Consider the following 26,436-nt stretch of genomic DNA (forward strand, 5'->3'; position numbering starts at 1 on the left):
GTGTGAAAACGTAATTGACACAATATGAGGTCTTATTTATTTTTGGACGTGCAACAATTTTGGATGAAAAAATGGACTCAGGATGCAAAGGCCTGTGGTCTTAGACCATAGGAATAACAAGTATCAATTTCACGAAATGGTTGTAGTTCCCCTTTAATGGCTTGCCATGTTTTTAAGGGCAGCAATGTGAAACATTCAAGATTTCAACTTTAAAGAATTTTTTTTTATGTCATGTCCAGTGTTTGGGGTCATCAGTGAGAACTGTGAGACCAAGAGTGCAGTGTCATGGCTGCACGGAGCACCAGGATTTTAAAAACTCTGTGTGTGTGTGTGTGTGTGTGTGTGTGTGTGTGTGTGTGTGTTTGAGACAAGCAGAGAGAGCATAAGCCTCTGGGTATTGGTTTGGACTAAAGCCAAGCTTACAGGAAATGCCAACAAAGCAGCAAGAGATGTTCAAACAACACACATACACACACACATACAGACTCACGCACACACTGGCGCGCACACAGATGTACACACTTTAGTAAACAAACAGCCACCCAATCTTTGCTCCAGTGTGATCAAACCACAGAAAATATTAAAAAGCCAACTTCTAGCAGAAACTGTGTGAGTCACTGGCTCCCTCTCTGTTGCACTATTAGCCTCTCACCTCCTGTAAATCTAATCAATGGCAGACAGAATAGCAGAAAATCATATGGGCAAGTGGATTATATATGGGGCTGGGAGACCCGGAAACAACCTCTTACAGAAGAATTGACTGCTCAGAAAGCAGCAAGACAGACATTGAAATATTAGCTGTACAAAAAAGACAAAAGCAGAGAGTGACATTTCACCCCTTTTCTTCCACTGATCTAAAGACACTTGTGTGAGGATCGGTTTACACTGCCGTGATTTATCTGAGCGGGACACAATGTGGAGACCTTATAATCCCAGACCAGGGCAGGTGAAGCTTATCACTTTCAGCAAAAGACGTCTGACATTGTCAGGATTTGTAAAACACTGTACAGATGCATTAAATGTTGTCTTGCAGTAATGGACAGGTAGGGTGTGTACTGCATCAGGTCGAGAGATATCAGGGATTCATTCCAGTACACTGATATCATATGTTGTCAATCACCGGAGCACCTACTACAACATTTTTAAACTAGAATATACCGCCACACAGTTGTATGCCTCCGCGCACTAGTCAAGTTGCACTTACAGTTAACATCTATGTCTGTAAAAGCATAGAGGCTTCACACACATCTTCACAAAAATGTATACAATCAGCACAGTTTTAAGGTGGGCACCCAAGGTTCTCGAGTTATGGCCAAAAAATGTTTTATGAGATCACTGGGATCTTGACCTTTGACCTACGACCACTGGATTCTAATCAGTTCATCGTTGAGTCCAAGTGCACGTTTGTGCCAAATTTGAGGGAACTCCCTCAAGGCCATCTTCAGTGATTGCATTCATGAAAATGAGACGAATGCAAGGTCACTGTGAAAAATCATGTAATTTCACAGCCTTTCTTATTTCATTAATTTTCCAAACCTGGAAAACAAATGAAATAAGAAAAGAAATATTATATCCATGACTTACATCCATGACTTTGAAAAAGTCATGGAATTTTGTGGAGTTGAATGAAATTAATCATTACAGTTATCTTCCGTGCAGTACCTGCCACATGATGTTACATGACATAATGTGTTTTCTGCAGGCTAGCTGTTGATGCACCGTAGCTCTAATATGTTCTGACGCGTGACGTTTATCATCATGCATCCTTCTACATTTTCGCCCCGTGTTCAGTGTCTCCTTCTGTGTAGCTGTAATTATGTCCTGAAAAGAGAGTTTGATTCTTGCCATTGCCATTACGGAGGGTTGGCATCACGCTTTTGTGATAACAACGCTCGCCCCCATGGGTCGGAATGATGTTTTCAGTTGTTATCACCATATGGTGCAATGCAGTGCGGCGGCGATTAGCTTGCTAAAAATAATTTTTAGAGAATTTTAGATTACAACACACGCAGGCGTAGACTGCTCAGGACACCATTACTCCAGCATATCTCAGCATAGCAAGTTGTTGCTTGCTACTATATTACTGCTCTGAATGTCATATACAGCTCCTTTAAGATCACTTGTTTTTGCAAGAACTATGCCATAATGTCTTCACGGATCTTGATCAGACATATAATTATGATCCTTAAAGGACTAGTTCACCCTCAGACTGCTAGGTAAAGACCTATTAAAGTTTATATACTGTAAAAACCAAACACACAGCAGGTTAGTGCTGCAGCTCCATCACAGCCTTCCCCCAAACTATTAAAGTTAATGGAGCCAGGTCTTTACAGCTCCAAAAGAGCATAAAATGTCCATCAAATTTGCAATGTGCGGTTGTTTGCAGTGAAAAGATGGTGCTGCTGTGGGATGAAACTACATGAAGTAACACAACACTGCACACACAATAGACTTGGGGATGTATACATAATGACTTGTAATGTGGAGAATTGAAGTTTTAAATGTTATCGTGCCTTAGCCTCAAAACCTATTTCATCCTACTACAAGTACAACTGCTTGATGTTATCTTGACACAAATGACTCAAAATGAAACAGTTACAGTATATTATTAACAAAGATGGTGGCTTAGAATTGCATCTGCTCCCTGTGCTGTGCCACCCGTTTGTACAGAATGACTGAATGCTCAGCTGAAAATTGCTTTAAACATGCCGTTACTGACAGACTGAGTGGATCCCAACCAACCAGAAACCACTGTGGTCCAAATTCTAGTCGTTCATTGGTCAAGTTTTTCAAATGTGGCTACAGGGGACGTCTGGAGTGCTTAAAAGCTTCCGAGTAGTGCACAGCCATCTGTCAATGTTGAGGAGCATGAAGAATGGACATCAATAAATCAAATGGATCTCAAGTGGAATGCACGTTTTCTCTCTCAGCTAATAATCTACAATTAAGAAGTCCCTCTATCATCACTGGGAACTGGATTTTATGGATGTGTTTGGTTTTCAGAGAGACACACCGATTTCACTTCATTGTATTTGCTTTTTGGACAAAATGATGAAACAACATTGTAATTGGAACTGTTGGTAATGTTTTCTGTTAACTTCAAAAGAAAGACATTCTTTTTAAGCCATATGCGGTGCTGCAGATGTGAAGGAAACCCTTTTTTGTGGAAATAAAAAAATAGCCACAGACAGTTGACGCGTTCCAATTTTTTTTCCAAAGTCACATCAGTCTGAGGCATTTCACGTGTTTATATTAACTGTTAACTGTTTGTTTCTCGGAAACAGTAAAAGTCAAGATCCTGATATTTTTTGGCAAAAAGTGTGAATTATTGGACTGACTTGTCCATTAGATGCTATTAGGCATAAGTACGCTTCTTTTTGCACTACGGTAATATATATAATCAAAGAGATATAAGGAATATGTGAATTTACACACCACTGAATTCATAGCATTGAAATATTTTACTTTGAAAACCATTTATCTGAATTTATTTGTTAGGAATCCTCCCCCTCTTAAATGAATACTTGAAATTTCTTGATTTGCACTTTCAAAAGCTGGATTTGAATGATTTTTTCAATGTTTAAAGTGTAAAGTGTGTAAAGTCAGGTCCAAAAATGATAGTCTCAGAATTTGAAAAAAAGATGAATAAATAAAGTTGCTCAAATTCGACCGGTCAAATAGATCTAAAAGTTCAAGTTAAGGAGAAATTTGAATAGGATATCAGTCAAATTTGATTGGTCAAATTCAGGTCCAACAATTCAACTCAAAAAATTCGATATAGCAACACCACTACACACGACTACCCAGGAAGAGATAGGCGGTGTCAATGCAATCGAAGCGACTTCTAGCCTTTCAGAAATATGACTCAATTTGTACTGATTATGTATGTGGTTGTACTGTATCTGTTGTTCAAGATCTGAATTTGACCAATTAAGTTTGAGAAATTTGAGTCTACTTTTTTTTCTGTATTTTGAAACTTGAATTTTTGGATCTGAAGTTGTAAACTTTGAAAAAATCAAATTACATTTCAATTCTATGAATTCAGTGGTGTTGAAATTTCATAATAAGGAGCTTATTCGTGGGCTAATTTTTTTTTTAAAATTATGTCTCGTATATACTTCTAGAGTAATATTATGGCTCCGAAAAGCCCAGAGGCGGGCGCTGAGGTGGGCAGAGTGGCACAGCTGAGGTAGTGTTTATGCAGATCAGATAGCACAGTGCCATTTTGGTCATTTCCACTTGCTCAGACCACCTCTTATCGCAGATGCACAGAAAGCTTTCCCAGACAACATCCCTCTGACAACAAGTTGGGAGAAGCTGGCCTGAACTGCCTATTATTTACACCTTCCCTCACTTCACCTGCTGATAAAGTATTCCTCCTACAGGTATGAGTTCATCCTGTGCTGCTCTGCACCAGGAGTGTGATTGTGCCACCAAAATTGCAAAAATAACAAACAAAAAAACTGTCAGCCATGCCTACACGTTTGCACCCTGAGATTACAGCTGCATAATATGTGTTCGGTTTCACAAAAGTGGAGCCCATTAGGTTGATCACTGATACAGTATTAACCTCTGTATGGGTGTTGTGTATTTGTGTGTGTGTATTTTTTTGTAGGAGTTTGCCACCCTGACGAAGGAGCTGAACATATGCCGGGAGCAGCTGCTGGAGAAAGAGGAGGAAATATCTGAGCTGAAAGCTGAAAGGAACAACACCAGGGTATGTGTGTACGCGCGTGTGTGTGTGTGTGTGTGTGTGTGTGTGTGCGAGGTGATGCTGATGAAAACAAACAATGTTTCTGAGCTTGAAATTAGTATTCTCTTTGGTCGTGCATGCATTCATGTGTGTGTGTGTGTGTGTGCGTGTGTGTGTGTGTGTGTGTGTGTGTGTGTGTAGCTGCTGCTGGAGCACCTGGAGTGTCTGGTGTCTCGTCACGAACGCAGTCTGAGGATGACAGTGGTGAAGAGACAGGCACCCCCACCATCTGGAGTCTCCAGCGAGGTGGAGGTCCTCAAAGCTCTGAAGTCGCTGTTTGAACACCACAAGGCTCTGGATGAAAAGGTGGACACACACAAACACACACACACACACACACAAACATAAGGGCGGCGGTCTGTTCTAACAGATTAATGCAGGGGAAACAATTGCATCATTTCAGGGGCAAACGCACACAAAGTGATGATTGACGTGTCTCATTTGACGCTCATATGGCATTCCACAGGCAGAATTAGACCAGAATTAGCCATATTTTAGGAAAAGATTGTTATTTGGGCAATTTTTTGTGTATAACAAATACCTCAGCATTTTGGAACCCTATCACTATCTATAAGTAGGCAGGCAGACGTTTGTATGCTTTGCAGATACACCCCATTTATTCTCTGCACATTTCTTTGAGTTGCCCATAATGTTGCATAAGGCAGGAGGGCAATTGTAGGGAGTGTGGTTGGATATCTGACTTAATTTATTTTACCTTCAGAAATCACATTATGTCTGTCTTGTTTTTATTTTAATCTATTTGTTATTTATTCTGTTTTATTTATTTTTATATTGTCCTCCAGAGAAATTTTTTTTTTTAAAAAAAACACCTTTTTAGCTTCCTACCAACAGTTTCTGCAGCTGCAGAAAAAAACAGCCTTGGTTGTACTGTAGTTGAAGATCCAAAACTGAAACAAGTTTTGAGTAGGGCCTTCAAGCAGTTTGACATGCCTGCTAACACTTTTGGCGCATGTTAATCCACTTAAAAGGTGTTATTCAAAACGCGCATGTCCGACACTTTTACTGCATTTGGGCCTTAAGTGTCTCAAGGACACGGCATTTCCATCACTCCTGCCCTGGTTTGTCTATCTTTACTGACTAATCAATTCTGATCAATTTGTTTTTCCTGCTCGTTTTCTCATTGTTAAACTGAAGCTCAACACGTCCTGAGTTTCAGAGTAAAAGTTCTACATTGAAGGGGAGAGATTGTTGCTGAAAATCTGGAACAGATGGAGGAAGTCTTGAGTTTTGCATTAACAGCAAACAGTGGCAATAGCACAGTAACAGATAGAAACTGGGAACAAATGAAAAAAAATCCAAACAAACAGAAAATGTCTTAATAAATTCAATGAATATATTCATATAACAGGGTAAATTAAAAACAATAAAATTGCTTCTGTGTTCAGTTTGAGTACATAATGGACCCCAGACTAGGGCTGCAAATTGTAAGCACTTTCCTTAATTAATTATTGGTAAAATTAACAATCTATTAATCATTATTTGAAATAAAAAAAAACTTCACTTATATTATATTTGTATGTATGTATGTATTGTAGTGTATTTCTTCCTTCATTTCTTTCCTCACAGCAACATATTGCATATACTTTGACGATATTGCACAGCCTATCAATTTATTAATTAAATTGAACTAAAAAAAATTAAAATTAAATTAAACATTTGATTAAATTCTTAACAACCAATTAATCAATCATCGATTGTTATTATCCCTACCCCAGACACAATTTATAGTACATAATACTATGTCACATTAGCAAAGTCAGTTAAAGCATTAATGTCTATTTCCAGATTTGAATCTATTAAATATTTCTGAATTTTATCCAGGATGTTGCTTCAATCTGTAAGTGTGTCTTCATGTTTCTGCTCTTTGTCTTGCTTTGTGTGCTCTTGGTGTGTTTTTCAGGTACGTGAGAGGCTTAGGGTGGCTTTGGAGAGGGTGGCCACCCTGGAGGGACAGTTAGCAGCTAACACACAAGAGGTGAGGTGTGTGGATGTGTATGTGACTGTGTACGTGTGTATGTGTTCCTATGTGTGGTTACTGGTGAGTAAAACAGCTGTTCAGTCCCTTGCAGACATCTGTTGAAGCCTCCAGTCTGATCTGATATATGCTTCAAGTGTCACGCTGGGTGAGAGGCTCTGTCGTCTGAGCGCTCTGTTCATGCACACACACACACACGTGCACAGACACAAACTCGTTCTCTGTACTTTTCTATTTTAAAATGTCATTTAATCATTCTAAAGATAAAATTATGCTAAGTATTCACAGCAGACTCAGTCAAAGCAAAATCCCAGTGGGATATGTAAGATATAAAGTCTTGTTAAGTTGCACTGATCACAGTTGTTTTAAGAGGAGCAGACCCTCACTGAAGCAAACCCTCCTCCCTCTATTCTGAGTTTAACTCATATTTGTAGTTGTGTAAAATATGGTAGGGCGTGTTGTCTGAAGCATGCTGGCAGCCTGAGAGCCAGACTTCCCCTTTGGGAGGCTAAGTTTTGTTCTTGGATTCACTGTAAAAAAAAGAAAAGAAAGTAAATGTGTGAGTTGGTTCATTGTTCTTTTTCTTCTTCTTTTTAATCTACATTGCAGTTGAACATGGTGAGACAAAGGAAGGATGGTGACTCATCGGAGCGAACAGATGGATCCAAACCTACATGGAAGGTCTTCCTGGCTGTGTGATTGTTTTTCTGCTCTGTGCTTTATCTCACGTCTGCCTTTAGTATTAGTGTCTGTCCAACTGCTGGTCGCCGTCTTTGTCACCTTTTTTCTGTGTTCCTTCCACATACTGACACCTCTCCTCATACATGCACATTCTGTACACAATAAGTTACAGGGATAGTTGTTATGTGTAAGTTCAGAATGTGGTCCCGAATGTAGAAAGAGTTTTAATGTAGTTGCAAAACAGAGGAGTCTCCTAAACTGAAAACCAACAAGGAAGACATGCAGAACAGAGGGATGACTCAGGAACTCATGAACACAGTCATAAACATAGACAAACTGACAAAGGGAAAGAAACGGCTATATATACACAGGGAATTAATCAATAGAACAAGCCACAGCTGGAGAAGGCGGACACAGGCAAAGGAGGGAAACACGAGACTGGCTGACAACAAGGGTGTGGTGGATAACACTAGTGAGGAGCAAACAAGACTAATACTAAACAGGTGTGCAGGCAAGACTCTGGGGACAGGGAAGGACAAACAAGACTGATTTAAGACAGGTGTGACAAAAAAACGGTGGGAGACAGACAAGGGCAGGAAGTAAAAGTAGATGTGACACATGAGGAGTGAATCTACAAAATAAAACAGGAAACAGATAAAACATGAATGAATAACATAAAACAAGAAACAACACAAAGAGAATCCCCCCCAAAAAAGTCCACAATATAGCAAAATATAAATAAAACTCAGGATCATGACAATAGTTTAGATTTTTTGAAGTGTGGTTGTATGAGGTACTTGTACTCCCACGAGTAAATGCCAATAAGCATGCCCCCAGTTTGGAGAAGCAGGCTGGAGTACTGACGCTGAGCAATGTACCCAAAACATTAAGAGTATTTTAACTGCTTTATATTTCTGTCGGACAGCAATTTCTGACAGTGAAAAGGAAACCATTTTATTGCTCTCTTCAAAGCCAGACTCACTGAGAAAAACAGTAATTTTACCTCGCTGAACACAGGAGTTTCTGGTCTGCCACTGCCTCAATCAATTATTTTGTTTGTGTTATTTTGTGACATTGTTGCCTAAAAGTGTAAAGTCAGATTCACCAAAATCTCACAATAATACACACCAACTGATAAAGGCAGTGGAAGACCAGCAGCTTTCGTGTTTAGTGAGCTAAAATGACTATTTTTCTCGATGGAGTTTGGTGGCTTTGAAAAGAGCATGCATATGGGACTGAGTCAGTCAGTCCCTGACTCAGTCACAGCCTCCCAGATGAAAAAGGCTGTTTGACAGAAAGGTAAAGCTGTAAAATTCCTCTCAGTATAGCATAGATGTAAAGTTATAGACACACAATTATAGATTTTTTGTAAGTGGGACTTTTTTTAGGTGGCTAAAATAAGTTTTGCTGCTGGTCCCCATTCACAGCAGTGCATTGCTTCAGTGGTTGCACTCCTGCTGCTTCTCCAAAATGGGGGCATGCTAACAGAAATCTACTGTGTGTAATACACTGACTGTAAAGACTTCATACAACCCTACTTCAAAAAATCTGAACCATCCCTTTAACGAGGCTAAATTATCGCACGAATCCTCTTGATTACATTAAGACTCTTGCTCTTAATATCGAGCCCTGTCCTCCATGGTTTGAGGCCAGCCCTGAAATGAGTACACATTATGTAACTGCGTCTGGGTCCGTCCGCAGGGACTAACAAACCTCCCTGTGATTAAACAGCGGAGCCTGGAAATCGCCTTCTTCTGCACGGGCCGGCAGCCCAGGAGAAGCATCACAAGCTCCACTCACTTTGGTTCCTGCGTGTTTGGCTTCAGGATAAAGAAAAAATAAGTGTCAATAGACAGCAGTTTTATTAAAGGAATAATCAAAGCTGGGAAAAAAATCAATACTATACCATTAAGAAGAGAGCCAGAGAAGACTGTATCAAAGGATAGCCACAGAAAGTGAAGAAGAAAAGATTAAGAGAGAAATGGCTGAAGTGCCAGCATCGGGAGGAAGAGTGTAGATGTCTCAGTGTGAACTGTGCAAACACACACTCTGTCAGGACATTTATCCACGACACCCACTGCCCTGCTGACAGTCACTGCCCCCGGATGTTGCAATTAGAGAAGATTTGAAAACACCATAAAATGATCATGACCACATGTACTTTTCCAGCAGGAACCCAAACAAAGACAATCTTAAAACCACATTGTACCTGTTACACGTTATCATTCACATGAGGCTGTTTAATACTATTGGCAAAGTCCCCAGGAGTAAGTCTAATGGCTAAACTGGAGTTACACACAACTGCACGAATCACCAGGTGTGTTTTATTACACAGGTCATTTATCCCTACACCCCCCAGTGTTTCTGTGCATGTTTCTGTTTCTGTAACATATTCATGAGCAGGCAAAGTTGGCACATGAGGGAGCGGAGGGGGTCCTCCTAACTTTTGCTGCCCACTGTGTTGCCTGTCTGAATACGTGTCCCCGAAGGTTTGTTTAATTAAGGCCCCGGAATTAACTACACTTTGAGCTGTGAAGAGAAGAGAAACAACATCAAAACAACAACATGGCAGCCTAACCTCACGCAACCCACCCTCATATGCATAACACTTTTATATCTAGGTCATCAAACTTTATCAGTTTTACAACAACTCTCAATACTCTCCACCCATGGTGTGCACATTTGGATGTGTGTCTCAGCCCTAAAATACATTTCATGTGAGAATGTGCATATATTTCCATTAATATTGTGCGTTAACTTTACAGAGACTGCCCAATGGCTCTATAGATGCCCACGATGACACCCACAGCCGGGCATCTGATCTTCAGGAGCTGCTGGATAGGACCAACAAGGAGCTGGCCCAAAGCCGTGAGCACACCACAACTCTCAACGGCCGCATAGCCGACCTGGAGGCAGAGCTCGCAAATGCACGGCGAGAACTGAGCCGCAGCGAGGAGCTGTCAATCAAACAACAGCGGGAACAGAGAGAGGTGAGCGTAAAGGAAACACGCTTTTGTTCTGGGAGCAAGCACAAAGTGCGGTGGGCTACAAAAACCTAGAGCTTTTTAAATGAAAAGTAAAGACAATTTAACATTCTGCTGTTTTGTGGGGAAAATGCACGGCTCTATATAAATACATTACGATATCATTTAATCAATCATTTTTAAAAATACACATTTTTTTCCCTTGATACAGAGATTTCTCACTCCTACAGAGAAACCGTACACAATAGCAGATGGCTAAGACTGGCTGAACGTACAATTATGTGATGTGTTATTGCGTTTCACACACCATCAAAAGCAACTACCAGTCATGGGTGGATAACTGAATGGGCCTACCAGGCATAAAGTGTCGGGGCCCCTGGCCTTCATCTGCAAAACTTCACTCAAAATAACATGTGCCAACCCTCAAATGGCCACAAAGACATAAAAAAGACTACAAAGTTGTGTAAGGGAACTGCCAAGAGACACAAATTTACTACAAAAAGCGACAAAATAACCACAAGAAGACACAAAATGACGACACAAACCCACTACAAAGTCTGTGTGTCTTCCACCTATTTAGGAGAGGTGGTGGGGCCTTTTGCACATCTGTGCCCAGGCCCGTTGTCTCATTATCTGCCCATGCTACTTGTGACACACAAGATTATTTTTAAAACAAAATATTTGAAAAAAGGGTTTCCAAAGTTGTTTATTGTAACTGGATTTTATGGCTTGAAGGTAATAAAAAAACACTATTCAGCTAGTTCAGCTGTGTTACTGATAAATCAGATGTGAAGTGCTGGCAACACAGAGTTGCAAACAGTAACCACATGGCCCTCTAACAAACCTCATTTATTGGATGCTCTGGCTATTTAGCCAATGCATTTTTATTAGTGTTCATGCGACATTTGTTTGTTTTTTGTGTGCTGGCACAAATATCAAAGTTTGGCTAAATGATAGCATACATACATGTCTTACATACTAACTGAAAAATACAAGATTTTAAAAAGGTTTATTCATAGGGGTTCTCTGAAAGTTTGTAAATTTGACAGGGGAAAAGCTAAATAGACACGGGTCATTGAAAGTTCTTGAATTTGTGTATTTTTTGCATGAACAGAAATTTAAGTTCTTTTAATATTTTTTTAACTACACGTTAGTAAATACAACACGGTGCACCAATGTGCATCTCCCACAGTTGCGTCACTGTTTCGTGCGCCACCTGCCATCACTAACACAGCACAGAGTGTTCACACATTCAAGCTTCTCACTCTTATGAACTGTTGTCAGTGAGCCTGCTAGTTCTCATTATAAAAATTCTCAGTGTTATGAGAGCAATTATCCTTGATCCACGTCTCAAACTGTCGTGTTAGGTCGTGAATTTAAGAAAACTGAGCCTGGAAAGTCCTTGAGCTAGATGCTTAAGAAGGTGAAGTAATCCTGTATACAGATAATAAATTTTAAATCATAAAATGGTTGAATTTGGCCATACATGTATACACTGGTAATGGCTTTTTGCCTCAATATGCATGTTGCGGGCTAGTTTCTCATGATTTTCTTGTTGTTGTTGTTGTTGTTGTTGTGTCTCTACACCCACAGAGAGAGGACATGGAGGAAAGGATAACAACGTTAGAGAAACGCTACCTGGCTGCTCAGCGGGAGACCACACACATCCATGACCTTAACGACAAACTGGAGAATGAACTGGCCACCAAGGACTCGCTGCATCGGCAGGTAACACACGCACAAGTAACACCACCAGCCATACAGAGTACCAGACTGAGATGTAAGCACAGCGTCTAAAAAACAACTACACAGTGAGCTGCTCTGTCACAAATCAGTTAATGAAGCCTGACAGAAGGACTTAATCAATATTCATAAATGTTCCGTGTCACTGTGCTGCTACATGTTCAGGCTTCCTTGGATGTGTTACAATCCTAATGTGTTGTTAAGTGACACCAAAAATGGCACATTTGTCTTGATGCAAGGTGACATTTGAGTTATGGATTCAGGCTAATGTGTGCTCTCTTTCTTTCTTGCAACATTTTAATATTTCAAGCCTTAACAATGTCATCCACGATCAGAAAATCAATACTTTTGTGACAATGTAAGCAAGGCGCTGAAGAATATTACAGTCTGTGTGTGAGAGAGAAATAGAAACATCCTGCTCCAAGGTTCACGTGTAGTTCAGGGTCAATGTGAGTTCAGCTCCACATGGGGGACACCAGAAGCATCCTCGGTTTGTGCCCACGTGTCGTGCCCTTGCTACACGCTGGCTGCACTACACTGATTACACCTCTCCTGTGGCCGCGCTAATGTCCCGTGCACATGTGTGTGTTTGTTTGTGTGTGTGTCAGAGCGAGGAGAAGGTGCGCCAGCTGCAGGAGATGCTGGAGATGGCAGAGCAGAGGCTGGCTCAGACCATGAGGAAGGCTGAGACACTGCCAGAGGTGGAGGCTGAACTGGCACAGAGAGTGGCAGCACTCTCAAAGGTAACACACACACACACACACACACACACACACACACACACACACACACACACACACACACACACACACACACACACACACACACACCAGCACACAACTGCAGAGAACACAGCAACGGGCGCTACATGCAATAAAGCAAGAGTCAGTTATGCCTATATTCAAAACATAGAAGCAGATATTGAACACAGCCACAGAGCTTACAGAGGCAGTCGTACTTACATGTCAGTGTCTCCCCCTGCAGGCTGAGGAGCGCCATGGCAACGTGGAGGAGCGGCTCAGACAGCTGGAGTCACAACTGGAGGAGAAGAACCAAGAGCTAGGAAGGGTATGTGAGCATATGTGTGTGTGTGTGTGTGTGTGTGTGTGTTTGTGTATGCACCAGCCCTGCAGGGTTTCTCTGACCTCTCACTTTGTTGCATGTGTGTGTGTGTGTGTGTGTGTGTGTGTGTGTGTGTGTGTGTGTGGTGTGTGTGTGTGTGTGTGTGTGTGTGTGTGTGTGTGTGTGTGTGTGTGTGTGTGTGTGTGTGTGTGTGTGTGTGTGTGTGTGTGTGTGTGTGTGTGCGCGGGCTGATGCCTCACATTAGTTGGACGCCGTGGCTCTGTGCTCCCTCATGCAGACACGTACACACAAAAAACACACAGGACAGAAACACATATGAAGGGCTCTCCATTTTCCCTGTGCATTGTTGCATGAATATGAACCAAATCCACATATCTTGCTGCAACCCCCCCCATAAGACTGATTGGCTGCTATCTTTAGACTCTGAATAATTCACGCAAGGCTAATTTCTCTCTCTCACTCTGTGCGATCTCATGACTATATTTAGTCAAAGGAGCTCTCTGAGGATGCAGATTTGTGTTTGTTTGTGTGTCTGTGGTGTTAATTTACTTTAATGAAATTATCGTAGAATACATATTAGGCACAGCACTTCCCATTCAGGAACGGGCGTTTAACCTTTTTTCATCATCATGTCAATGACTGTAATTAAATCATTCCGACTGTGAGAGATCCATTGTTGGCCAAGAAGACCTACTGTATCTCTAGCAGCTGGTGATCTTGGGCTAAATACACACTTCATCCTTTAATCCATGCTGAGATGCTTGATTATCTGCATAAATACGCTCAAATGGAGTCTGTGTCAAAAGAGAAACCTTGATGTCATTCGTCTGCTTCTCTCTCTCTTCGCTCATCAGGCTCGTCAGAGAGAGAAGATGAATGAGGAGCACAACAAGCGTTTGTCTGACACCGTGGATCGTCTGCTCACTGAGTCCAACGAAAGACTGCAGCTCCATTTGAAAGAACGCATGGCTGCCCTGGAGGACAAGGCAAGGCCTGTACACACGCATTCATCTGAGCAGCAGCGGCAGCAGCTCATATTGCTGTTGTTATTGCCTCACATAACAAATTAATATACAGTGGAGCACATGTTCTACTTGGACACGCAGATCTGTTCTGACATGGTTTCGTGACTTCTTGTCTAGAACTCGCTCATTCAGGACCTCGAGAACTGCCAGAAACAGCTGGAAGAATTCCACCACACCAGGGTCAGTAAGACGTAAATCAATCACCTTGGATGAATAACAATGAAAACTACAACTGTCTCCTCACCTCAAACAGAAATGCCCCATATCAGCAGTGGAATGTTACTAATAATATGCACTTAAGTGCTGCTGCATAAATATAGTTTTGTGCTACTTAATACTTCTTAATACTACTACATTTCATTTGTATCCGTCACACTTAACAGCTGTAGTCAATTGTTGCCTTGCAGATTAAGATTGTGCTTCAAAAGCAATGATGAGTTTACTAAATAAAGCTGGATTATAGATGAAGCCACCTAGCAGTATACAGCCTAGCAGTATGATGCCCTTCTCTCCCTCAGGAACGCCTGATTGGAGAGATTGAGAAGTTGAGAAATGAGATCGACCACTTGAAACGCCGCAGTGGGGCATTTGGAGATGGAACTCACCCTCGGTATACACAAACATACACCTCTTCCACATGTGCTTCCTCATGAACACACCCTCTAACATGTTGCTATATACATTACTGAATGCTGTTCTGTGTATATCTCAGGTCTCACCTGGGTAGCTCCAGCGACCTTCGATTTTCTGTGGTGGAGGGCCAAGATGGTCACTACAGCACAACTGTGATCAGAAGGGCCCAGAAAGGCAGACTGTCAGCATTACGAGACGACCCAAACAAGGTGCTAATTATGTCTTTATCGACCTAAAACTACCCCACAGTTCCTCACATACACAAAGCAAGATGGCCTACTTACAGATCATGTGTCGACTATTTTTCTAACCACATGCAGCTCCTAACTTTATCCAAGTTCATGTCTGCTTTGCTTTTAAGTGTCAGTCCTTGGCTGATGTATGATGGTCCTCATGCCTAACTTACCATTCTCTACTAACCTCTCTGTCTCTCTTTCACCTGCTGCCATGGACATGCTGTCTGATGTAAGTTTCCTGTTCATCCATTTCTTTTCATAACTGGCCATATACTTACACAAGTGTCGTATTTTTACATGTATACGTTTAATCAGAACTAATGCATATTCAGGGTTCCTACAGTTTAAGGCAAATTAGATTTAAGATTCGTTTAATGCCTCTTGCAATTAAATTTAAGACAAATTTTTCAATAACCAAAACTGAAGACAAAATATGTATATATAAAAAGCATTGAAGTCCATAATCTTAAAAAAAAGGCCTTAATTGGTATTAAAATGTCTTGAATCAGTCTTTCAGAAAGCTTAAAAATGCTAAAACATAAGAGGTAGGATTTTTTTTGTATGACACTGCATTCTATAATAGTGTATTTTTTTAATCATTTTTTTTCTACACAAATAAAGTAATGTTTTATGTTGCAATGTAATATATATATATATTACATTGCAACATAAAACATTACTTTATTTGTGTAGAAAAAAAATGATTAAAAAAATACACTATTATAGAATGCAGTGTCATACAAAAAAAATCCTACCTCTTATGTTTTAGCATTTTTAAGCTTTCTGAAAGACTGATTCAAGACATTTTAATACCAATTAAGGCCTTTTTTTTAAGATTATGGACTTCAATGCTTTTTAAAGATTCACAGGAACCCTGCTATTCTTCGGACACATTTAGGCATGATCAGTGTGTGTTGTATTTCACATGTGGACTGCATCTACCCAGATTAAAACTCGTGTGTATGTGTTGTATCCAGGTGTGCGCAATGTTCGAACAGGACTACCCATCTCTGCGTGGGAGCGTCAGCCACCTCCTGGGCAGTGACATCGAGGCAGAGTCAGACCTGGATGATGACGTTAGCTCAACCCTGCTTTCCCCCAGCGGCCAATCAGACGCTCAGACTCTCGCTCTCATGCTGCAGGAGCAGCTCGACGCTATCAATGAAGAGATAAGGTGACAAAGCGCAGGCACATTAGATTTCAGCACATGACAGTTTCATGATCCCCTTGGGGAAACTGGGTCAGCGCAGCAGCGGGAAACGGGACGCAGATAAAAAGGGGAACAAAGTATTCACGATAATGCGACCAATAATTACAAGAAAGGGGACGTTTTGAAGATACTGCAGCAAAATAAAGGTGCTGCTGCTCAGTCTTGTTAATGTTTTGCATCAAGGCCTGTGGCCAGACACGATACACCGCAACCAACAGTAGCATTAGATAGATGATAACATGTAGATAAGACTATTCACTATTCAATTCTGCTTCCTGCTGGAAGAGGACGCTGTTTATTGCACTTTACAGTAAACATGTCCTCTCCTGACACGTCAGAATATGCTTCTGGGGAGGAGATGCAAAATAGATGCTGAATATGCTGCAGAAGAGCCAGATTCCCTCGAAGGAATAAAAAAAAAGGCCCACACATGGTATATTTATAATGCATTATTGCCAGGATCTTTGCATTTTTAAATGTTTATACAATTGTAAACAGTAAATAAATAAATAATTTTCATTTCCGAGATTCAGTGAATAAATAGGATATTAAAAGTAAAACTTGTAGAACAAATGAGAAATCCAAACTAAGTGATTTTAATCTGCGCTTTTTAAAGTCTAATAAGAACTTAATAAGTTTCATTCATGATTACAGAAATGCAAGGTGTGTGTTGTTGTGTGTTAAAAAAATGAATTATGTATGTGTGCACGTGTGTGTGTGTGTGTGTGTGTGTGTGTGTGTGTGCAGGATGATCCAGGTGGAGAGAGAGTCAGCAGACCTTCGCTCAGACGAGATCGAGTCTCGGGTGAACAGCGGCAGCATGGACGGACTCAACGTGACGCTTCGACCCCGAGCGCTGCCCACTTCCGCCACCGCCCAGTCCCTGGCATCATCCTCCTCCCCGCCCACCAGTGGCCACTCCACACCTAAACACCACTCACGCAACACCAGCCACCATCTAGGCATCATGACTCTGGTCAGAAAGCACACACATTTTAGCCTGTACGTCATACACCAGTTTGTTCAGTGCAAAAAGCTGCATCTGTAACTATTTTTTTTGTTGTTTTTTTTGACAGCCAAGCGACTTGAGGAAACACCGCAGGAAAGTAGCAGTAAGTTTGCAAAAACAACTAAAATTGTACCTTTTTATGTGCGGCTGTGGCTTTCCTGACTGATCTGAGTTGCTCTTGTGACTCTTCTAGTCTCCGGTGGAAGTGGATAAAGCTACTATCAAGTGTGAGACATCGCCTCCCTCGTCCCCTCGTAGTTTACGGCTAGAAACCAATTTCGCCCAGTTCACAGGCAGTCTAGAGGACGGCCGAGGGTAAACACACACACACACACACACACACACACACACACAGGTAGCACACTATGATAAATCAACATCTGTACAGACTTGCTGCTGTCGAGGTGTTTTATGGGTCCATGTCAGCTTTCCACCAACAAGTTTAAAAGATTGTAGTCACTGGAATTGGATCTGAATCTCTTTGCGTCACACCGACAAAAACAGCTGTTTACCTTTCTTAGTCGTAGCTGACAACACTATAGACTAAGATTTTTTAGTCGCACAATTTTCTCTGTTTCAACTGTTTGCAGCAAGCAGAAGAAAGGAATCAAGTCATCTATCGGCCGGTTGTTTGGGAAGAAGGAGAAGGGTCGAATGGAGCAGACTGTAGGCAGGGATGGACAGCCTCTACAGGCCTTAACAGGTACACTGCAAACAACATACCATATCCCACACTGATGCAGACAGTGTGAGACTATGTTTGATTCACAGAGATAAAAAAATTAACGCAGCTTTGCTGTATTACAGACTTTGAGATGGGTATTGGTGACACAATGACTCTGGGAAAACTGGGCACACAGGCTGAGAGGGACCGCAGGATGAAGAAAAAGTAAAAGCATCCTTTCTTTTTCTCTGAATTTGTGTGTTGTTCTTTTTAGTTGAAGCCTTTTATCTGGTAATTCTCACCTTCTTCTGTTTTTTTTTTGTCCATTTTAATTCCCTTGATAGACACGAGCTTTTGGAAGACGCCAGGAAAAGGGGACTGCCATTTGCCCATTGGGATGGCCCTACTGTCGTCTCCTGGCTAGAGGTGCTCCCCTAATCTACTTTTATGTCTACCAACCATAAATTTTCCCCAAACCTCTCTGTCTTTCTGTCTGTATGTCAGGCTACTACTTTATCTAATACAATATACAGTGCAATATCAAATACCACACGGACCATTTCAGCCTGATCTGCAGTCACTCCCCCTTCTAATCTGTCCTTGTATGGTGACACTAGTGGTGACGTTGAGTATCTTGATGACTCTCACCAGCTGTGGGTGGGTATGCCGGCATGGTATGTGGCAGCCTGTCGCGCCAACGTCAAGAGTGGAGCCATCATGTCAGCTCTGTCCGACACGGAGATTCAGAGGGAGATTGGCATCAGCAACCCTCTGCATCGACTCAAACTACGCCTGGCCATCCAGGAGATGGTGTCCCTCACCAGCCCGTCGGCACCGCTTACTTCCAGAACGGTAAAATAATCCAACAAATATCCCTCAATGATCGCACATGTGCATAATACACACACAGCAAATGAATAAAAGAGCACAAGAACATACACAAAAGTGCAGTAGGATCATGAATATGAACACATAACCCAACACAAAACACTCGAGACCCTCCTCCACTGTTAGACTTAAAGGAATACTTTGCCCCTCAAATGATCATTTGAATGTCAGTTACTCTCTGTGTTATGTTGAATTTGTGAAAGAAATTTGTTTTTTCTCACATGCCTCCAAGGTGAACAAAGAATCAAAAATTGAAAAAAATTCTTGATTAAGAGAAGAAATAGGGAACCAAGTTTTAAATGGCAGAACTATATCAAAACATCAATTTACAGGCTCAAACAACTCGCACAGTGCAATCCAAGTCTCATTTATCCAGTTGTATGCTCAGTGCTTCAAACAGACAGCCGATAAGTCGAACTTACCCATGCTCTCTTCAAAGCCAGACTCCACTGATAAAAACAGTCATTTTACGTTGCTGAGCACCGAAGTTGCTGCTCTACCACTGCCTACATCAGTTACTGTGTTTGTGTTATTTTTGGACTTTGCTTCTATGTTCAGCAAGGTAAAGTTTTTGTCAGGGGAGTTTGGCTTTTCTCCATGTCGGAAAGGGCTGTCTGTTTGGGAAGCACTGTGCATACGACTCAATAAACTAGACTTGAACTTATGCTGCACGAGTTGTATAGTTTATATAGTTTTGCTGTTGTTAATCTCGGACCCCTATGACTTCAATTCATCAAGAAATGTCTCCGTTTTTTTTTATTCTTCTTTCACAGAAGTCATGCAAGAAAAAGCTTTTCTTCACAAATTCAATGTAATCTATATACAAAAGAACATGAGGGGGCAGGGGGGGGTAGTATTCCTTTTAACCTTCACTCTGCACCCTGGGGTGATGACTCCTCACTCTGGCTTCTTTTGTTCCTGTTCAGACTACAGTATTTGGGTTGACATGTCCTTTTCTGCTGACATAAACTGCATGAGGTTCTGTGGGAAAACAAATAGTGCCACATATAGCTACAAGCTACCTGCCTGAAATACACTCCTTCCCTTGGCATCACTCAACACAATGTTTGTCTTTGTGTGTGTGTGTGTTTGTGTGTTTGTGTGTGTGTGTGTGTGTGTGTGTGTGTGTGAGTGTGTGTGTCTGCGTGCGTGCGTGTGTCTGGGTCTGTGTGTGCGCATGATGATTATTATGTGTGAAAATATACACGAGTGCATTCTTGGGCGGTCCATTCTTTTGTGTGTGTTTTTGCATGCATGTGTGTGTACGGGTGTGTTTTCGTCCTCTGAGCAGTCCTCCGGAAATGTGTGGGTGACTCATGAAGAGATGGAGAACCTGGCTTCCTCCACTAAAGCGGTCAGTACCATCTGGGTGCTCTCCTCCCCTTCCCCTCCCCACCCAACACTCTCTCACACTCACACTGTCCCCACCGTGACACACATATGTCATCTCCCGGAAGACCCCTTTAATACACACAAACTACATCACACACTGACGCATTTTTTGTGCTTGTGCCGATATTTCTACGTGGGTGTTGGATGTAACTGTTAGAACCTGTCGTCATGTCATCTGTGTCTCTGAAAAGTTGAATTAATGATACGAGTGTATGGGTGTTTAAAGCTTGTAAAGGTTAACTGCAGAGTAAAGCCTTAGAAGAGCTTTGTGTGTGTGTGTGTGTGTGTGTGTGTGTGTGTGTGTGTGTGTGTATTTCTGGATGTGCACTATGTGAGTCTCTCTGACCTTGTATTGTCTCTACCATGCTGCCACTCAGGAGAATGAGGAGGGCAGCTGGGCCCAGGTGAGGTTACTGATCTGCTAACATCTCTCTGCACACACTCAGCCCACGCGTCTCACTAACACATACACTCATATTTGACTAAGATCGGGCAGCCATTTCACTGTCAATATTATACTCTGTACACAGTCACTGGGAAAGTGGACACAGAGGCAGAATATATGGCAGGAATCCAAAAATGTTCATCAATCGTTTTTTTAATGATTTGGGCACCACTAAATACACCCTGCTTACCTCAGTTGAGAAATGTCTGTTATTTGGGTGAACTGCCCCTCTAACCCTTTAAAACCTGAGCAAATTGGTTTGATTTCTTTCAAAAACATGGCCCAAAAATTTAAAAAAGAAAAAAAAAGGCTACAAGAAAATTGTATTTATACAATAGTATTTATTTTAAATATTTTGTTATTTTATTCTGTAGCACAATTTCAAATCTTAATTCTACATATAATATATAAATGATATATATTATTCTTATAATTATAAATGAAGATTTTTCCCTAATTTGGGATTTTTTTTTAATAATCCTCCCTTTTCTGCCCAATACCAACCTAAGAAGAGGACAAATTAAAGAGAATGACTGAAAACACCTCAGTGGCTGTGCAAGGCCTTTCAACTTATGAGGGGCTCGAATTTTACCATCATGTAAAGCAGTGCTGATTTTTTGATCAGAGACATCATTGAGAGCACAGGTGTATCTAATAACATTAATGATGGCCCAAAAAATGAAAAAAAAATGTTGTTGTTTTTTTTCCTGAATATTTGAAGGCAAATTCTTAAATTTATGCTATCATGTAAAATTATAACACTTATTTTGTTGCAATTGTATGTTCTTGAAATGAATAATAAAATATGTCTTATGTTTCAAAATATTTTTTTCATATCAGAACATCCTTATTGGGAAAAAATACCATGAATTATAGCATTATTTTAGGGCCATATTGCCTACCCCTCATCATTTGGACTTACAGTGCATTTGTATGTGCAAGAAATTTGGGGAAAATGTATTCATTTTGGTTATTCAAAATAGCAGAATATTATTAGATGTATTACTAAAGTAGCTTTTTGAACCAGAGCATATATTTTTTCCACATACAACAGTCCCACAGTCATGTACGCGTGGACAGTATATAATCCTGAAACAGAGAGAAGTCTCTCTCTTTTTCTGCTGCACGATTTTGTAACATTCTGCGCTCCTCTCCCTGTAGACTCTGGCGTATGGCGACATGAATCATGAGTGGATAGGGAATGAGTGGCTGCCAAGCCTCGGTCTGCCTCAGTACCGCTCCTACTTCATGGAGTGTCTGGTGGACGCACGCATGCTGGACCACCTGACCAAGAAGGACCTGAGAAGCCACCTCAAGATGGTGGACAGCTTCCATAGGTCTGTCGTTGTGGCAGTCGTCTTAGCTGCTGTTTGATCAGCATCCCCCTTTCATCTGCTAACTGGACACATTAGCAATGGAGATGAGAAGGCTAATGATGCATATGTGCTTTTCTTTGTTTGTGTGTGAGCTTGTTTGTTCCATCATGTTTGTGTGTGTGTGTGTGTATTTCTGCGTGTGTGTGTGTGTGTGTGTGTGTGTGTGTGTGTGTGTACCAGGGCTAGTCTGCAGTATGGGATTATGTGCTTGAAGAGACTCAATTATGACAGGAAAGACCTGGAGCGCCGGAGAGAGGACAGCCAACACGACATGAAAGGTACCCTATACACACACACCCCCGATACACGCGCAGTGACAAAAAAAGCAAACACACACACACAGATGGGCACGCACAAACACTAGGGCACAAGAATGCACACGTCCAGTCTCATCGGGCCAGAGTACCACCTAGTGGTTTTGCTTGATATTGTCAATTTGGCCTGAGCAATGAAACAGCTGCACCTCAGACTGTCAAAAAGCCAGCTGAAGCAGACCTACAATCTTGTGATCCAAAGCTCTGCATACCAAGAGTAGCACACACACACACACACACACACACATACACAAACACACTCACTTAGATCTAGCCAGCCCTCTCGCCCTTTTGACCTTGAGTTCTGCACATGAACTTGACTCAGCTGTCACGTCAAATCAGAGTCCTGCCCTGTTTACACGCACACACACATGCGCACACACACCGCCTGTTCCAACTTGGAAAGCTGGCTGACAGCTGTGCTTTAAATGAACAAAGGGAGTGTGCCAGTGAGTTGACACTATGTGGACATGCACATTATCTCTTTATCTCTCTCTCTCTCTCTCTCACTCTGACTTAAGCTGCTCTTATGTTCTGGTAATGATAGCGTGATGCTGCAGTACCGTGAGTCTGAAGCCGCTCTCATTTTCCTTTAGATGTGTTGGTGTGGACCAATGAGCAGGTGATCCACTGGGTCCTGTCCATTGGTTTGAGGGAGTATAGCGGCAACCTGTTGGAAAGTGGCGTCCACGGTGCGCTCATCTCTCTGGACGAGACCTTCGACTACAGCAGCCTCGCGCTCATCTTGCAGATCCCTATGCAGAACACACAGGTGGTTATTAAGAAAAGCACAACATTCAGCATGCAATGATTGATTGCTGCCAATTCATTTCTTATCATATGTTTGTATCTACATAAGGACCACCATGCACCACCATGCTTCTATGGGAGCCCAGAGCGGATAATCCAAACACTCACTCTAAAAAAGGGCCATTCAGGTTTTCACGTCAGCCACCGTGTTATCAGCCCTTCACCACTAGCCAAATAGCATAGGAAAAACACTGATGTTTTATGTTAAGTGCATTATTTAGTGTTTTTACCAGCTTTGATCACCTGGTTGGTTTGTTTTGGAGAGGAAGAGACCTCTGCAGACAATTCTGCACCCGGTAAAAATCTCCTGAACAAAAAACACTAAAGAAGTTTCAGCTGGTTGCAATCTACAATCATCACTCGATGCCAGTAAATCCCCCTAAATCTTAGACTTTGGACTTTCCCACATCTTCTTCAAGATCGAATTCAAGGACTTTTTAAGCCCAGTACTCTCAAATTCAAGGCACAGGCACAACAAAATGTGAGACATGGATCAAGAATAATTGCAATTATAACACAAAGGCTGTTGTTGCTCTGACGTCTGTGGATACTTTTCATTTTTTCAAATGCAAGAGTCCATAAACTTTGATCATACAGTTCTGTGTGTGGTTTGTTTGTTGAAGTGGTGTTCCTGTACCTCGCTCATGCACAGCTCAGATTGGGCAGTTCATCGGTAGAGACAGGTAGAAAGCAGAGGTCATCAGCAGGCGGCTGTATTTGGTTATGTGGTGTCAGTAGCAGCTTCAGAAACAGGTGAAGAAAAAGACTCCCCACCAGATCACCTACGGCCATATCACAAGTCCATGTTTGATGTTTTTGAAATAAAGAATGATTTGTATCGTTTAAAATGTTTTACTCTGTATTGTAAATATATTGTGACAATATACAACGTGTTTAGATTACAAAGAAAAAAAGTACTTTGAATACTTTAGTATTTTTTAAAACAAGTATAACTCAAGTAATAATTTGACTCAGCAACTTTCACTTGTATTGGAGTAAAAGTTGACCAGGAGTATCCATACTTTGTCTCAAGCAACAGGGTTGTGTACTTTGTCCACCACTCATCCTGATATCACAATCAACACTTCGGTCCCCAGTAGTGCCAGGTCATGACAGGCCTTTTAGCTTCCCCGCAACCAGTCCATCTTCCAACAGTCACAGTTTTTTATGAGATTGGTTGATTTACTTTTTGGTGACACTGCAGTTTGTGTGCAGTCAGCACTTGCCTGTACTGCTGGCTGCACACTGCCAACATTTCCTCCTGCCTCAGATTCTGTATCAGTTGTTTTTGGATCTGAAGGCCTCTGTTGTTTTTCACTCAGAACTGACTTAAAAGAATATCCCAGTCAGTACAGATTACTTGCCCACAATTATTATTCACAGATTAACAATAAGGTTACTCCTGTTTATTAGAGATATTTCAAGAGTTTTCACTGACATTTTGCCATCAGTTCATTAGAGAGCCTGGTTGGTTAACACAGCTTTATTGTGTCTCTTGTTGTTTTTCAGGCACGGCAGGTCCTGGAGAGGGAGTTCAACAACCTGTTAGCCCTGGGGACCGACCGTCGACTAGAGGAGGTGACACCTCAAGCTTTGATAAAGTACAACACTGTCGAAAAAGCACCAATTGTCTGACCTTTGTCCCTGTCCCTGCAGAGCGGGGATGACAAGTCTTTTCGACGCTCTCCATCGTGGCGCAAGAGATTTCGGGCGCGTGAGGGAGGGGCGGGCCTGGGCATGATGGCGGGCTCCATGGAAACGCTGCCTGCTGGCTTCCGCATGCCCTCCATGTCCATGCCGCCGTCTGTGAATCTGCTGCCCAAGAAACAGCTGCAGCCCGAAGGTGTGTTACAGTACTAACCAAACTCCTCTACCTCAGCCTTTGTATTTTTCTGTGTGTATCTATGTGCTTCTTTCTGCTTGTCCTGACTGACTAACTGCACGCTGTGTCCTCTCTGTCCTGCTGCGTCCATCCCTCTGTGCCACCGTCCTCTCAAGCTCCTCCCCCGGCGCCCCCGAGACTCGACCCCTCGGCCGTGCGGACCTATTCATGCTAACTTCTCTCTGCTTACTAACAGGAGCGCTAATGCTAACAGGTAAGCTAACTAAACACTACCTGAAACTGCTGATCAGGTGCAGGTCAGTGCGCTTTTAACCAGCATTGCCCTGCTGCGTGGCATGAGGCAGGAATGTGGCACTAACTTGACAGTACTGATGTGCTGATATGTGTATCTGGCTGATTTGTATGGAATGCCATTTGAACCAATATTAAATAAATAAATAAATACATCAATAAAAAAAAAATAGCAGGAAGTAAATAAATATGACTATTAAATAAATCCATAAATCAATAAATGGGGCAAAATATATATATATATATACACTGTATATGACAGAAAAAGCATATATGGTCCCCTTTAAATGGTTTATAATGTATTTTGTGTTGTCAGAGTGTCTTCCACCCTGCAAAAAAAGTTATATTGATTTTTGCCTTGGTTGGGGATTTATTATAAGTTATTGATTTTTGGCATCAATGGGCTTCCACCAGTTTCATGTCATGTCATTTAAATATCTGCTTGTATTGTACATGACAGTCTTTCTCTTATGTCCTCTCTTTTCTCCCTTCCAGTGCATTCTCATTACCTATACGGACACATGCTTGCGGCCTTTTGAGAGTGATATGCCAAATCTGGAGAGGGAGGCCCGGGTGCCACTGGGGAGGGGGTCTTCACCCCTTTGTTGCCTGGCCTCGCCTCCCACCTTTCACCTCTCACCTCTCCTTCGGACACGTGCAATACAGAGGCCAACTCTGACCTTTGAACTCTTGATCTTGAGAGTGCTCGTTGGCTGCGCTCGCTGCTGTAAAGGAGACTCATCCCTGTCTCTCCCAGTTTACCCCAGTGCTCCCAGTAGCCTTGTTGTTGTGGTGTCGTGCTCCTGCTCCCCTGGTCTCAGCTGTGGGTTCTTGTCCTGGTTCTAATCTCTCAACATGGCCAAGTCCAAACCAATCTTCCTGTGTCATCACATCCAAGGCAACAAACAAAGTTGGTTAGTGTAAAAAAAGATTTAAAATGGGTGATGACCAGTCGTTGATTTGGACTTGGGAATGATGAATACTTGTATAAATGGCAGATCCCACTGCACATTGCCCCTCTACCGGTTATGCAAGGTATTACTCATTTATCGTCTCTGTA

General features: G+C 41.8%; 1 protein-coding gene across 1 annotated transcript in view; it reads left to right on the top strand.

Annotated features, from left to right (window-relative positions):
- The window catches only part of ppfia4 (PTPRF interacting protein alpha 4), a 72,269-nt gene extending 45,833 nt beyond the window's left edge, over positions 1–26,436 (top strand). Inside the window, exons 3-30 of the mRNA XM_042494959.1 lie at positions 4,616–4,717; positions 4,895–5,059; positions 6,675–6,749; positions 7,359–7,430; positions 10,196–10,420; positions 12,008–12,142; positions 12,766–12,900; positions 13,142–13,225; positions 14,095–14,226; positions 14,383–14,445; positions 14,784–14,875; positions 14,978–15,107; positions 16,112–16,308; positions 17,092–17,320; positions 17,421–17,456; positions 17,547–17,668; positions 17,944–18,056; positions 18,161–18,242; positions 18,362–18,443; positions 18,669–18,869; positions 20,197–20,259; positions 20,675–20,701; positions 21,904–22,079; positions 22,299–22,396; positions 23,029–23,204; positions 24,752–24,820; positions 24,899–25,085; positions 25,872–26,436. Of these exons, the coding sequence (XP_042350893.1) occupies positions 4,616–4,717; positions 4,895–5,059; positions 6,675–6,749; positions 7,359–7,430; positions 10,196–10,420; positions 12,008–12,142; positions 12,766–12,900; positions 13,142–13,225; positions 14,095–14,226; positions 14,383–14,445; positions 14,784–14,875; positions 14,978–15,107; positions 16,112–16,308; positions 17,092–17,320; positions 17,421–17,456; positions 17,547–17,668; positions 17,944–18,056; positions 18,161–18,242; positions 18,362–18,443; positions 18,669–18,869; positions 20,197–20,259; positions 20,675–20,701; positions 21,904–22,079; positions 22,299–22,396; positions 23,029–23,204; positions 24,752–24,820; positions 24,899–25,085; positions 25,872–25,915 (3,312 nt within the window). The 3' untranslated portion in view covers positions 25,916–26,436. The remainder of the gene's footprint in view (positions 1–4,615; positions 4,718–4,894; positions 5,060–6,674; positions 6,750–7,358; positions 7,431–10,195; positions 10,421–12,007; positions 12,143–12,765; positions 12,901–13,141; positions 13,226–14,094; positions 14,227–14,382; positions 14,446–14,783; positions 14,876–14,977; positions 15,108–16,111; positions 16,309–17,091; positions 17,321–17,420; positions 17,457–17,546; positions 17,669–17,943; positions 18,057–18,160; positions 18,243–18,361; positions 18,444–18,668; positions 18,870–20,196; positions 20,260–20,674; positions 20,702–21,903; positions 22,080–22,298; positions 22,397–23,028; positions 23,205–24,751; positions 24,821–24,898; positions 25,086–25,871) is intronic.

The sequence above is a fragment of the Plectropomus leopardus genome, chromosome 2, assembly GCF_008729295.1.
Source record: "Plectropomus leopardus isolate mb chromosome 2, YSFRI_Pleo_2.0, whole genome shotgun sequence".
NCBI lineage: Eukaryota > Metazoa > Chordata > Actinopteri > Perciformes > Serranidae > Plectropomus > Plectropomus leopardus.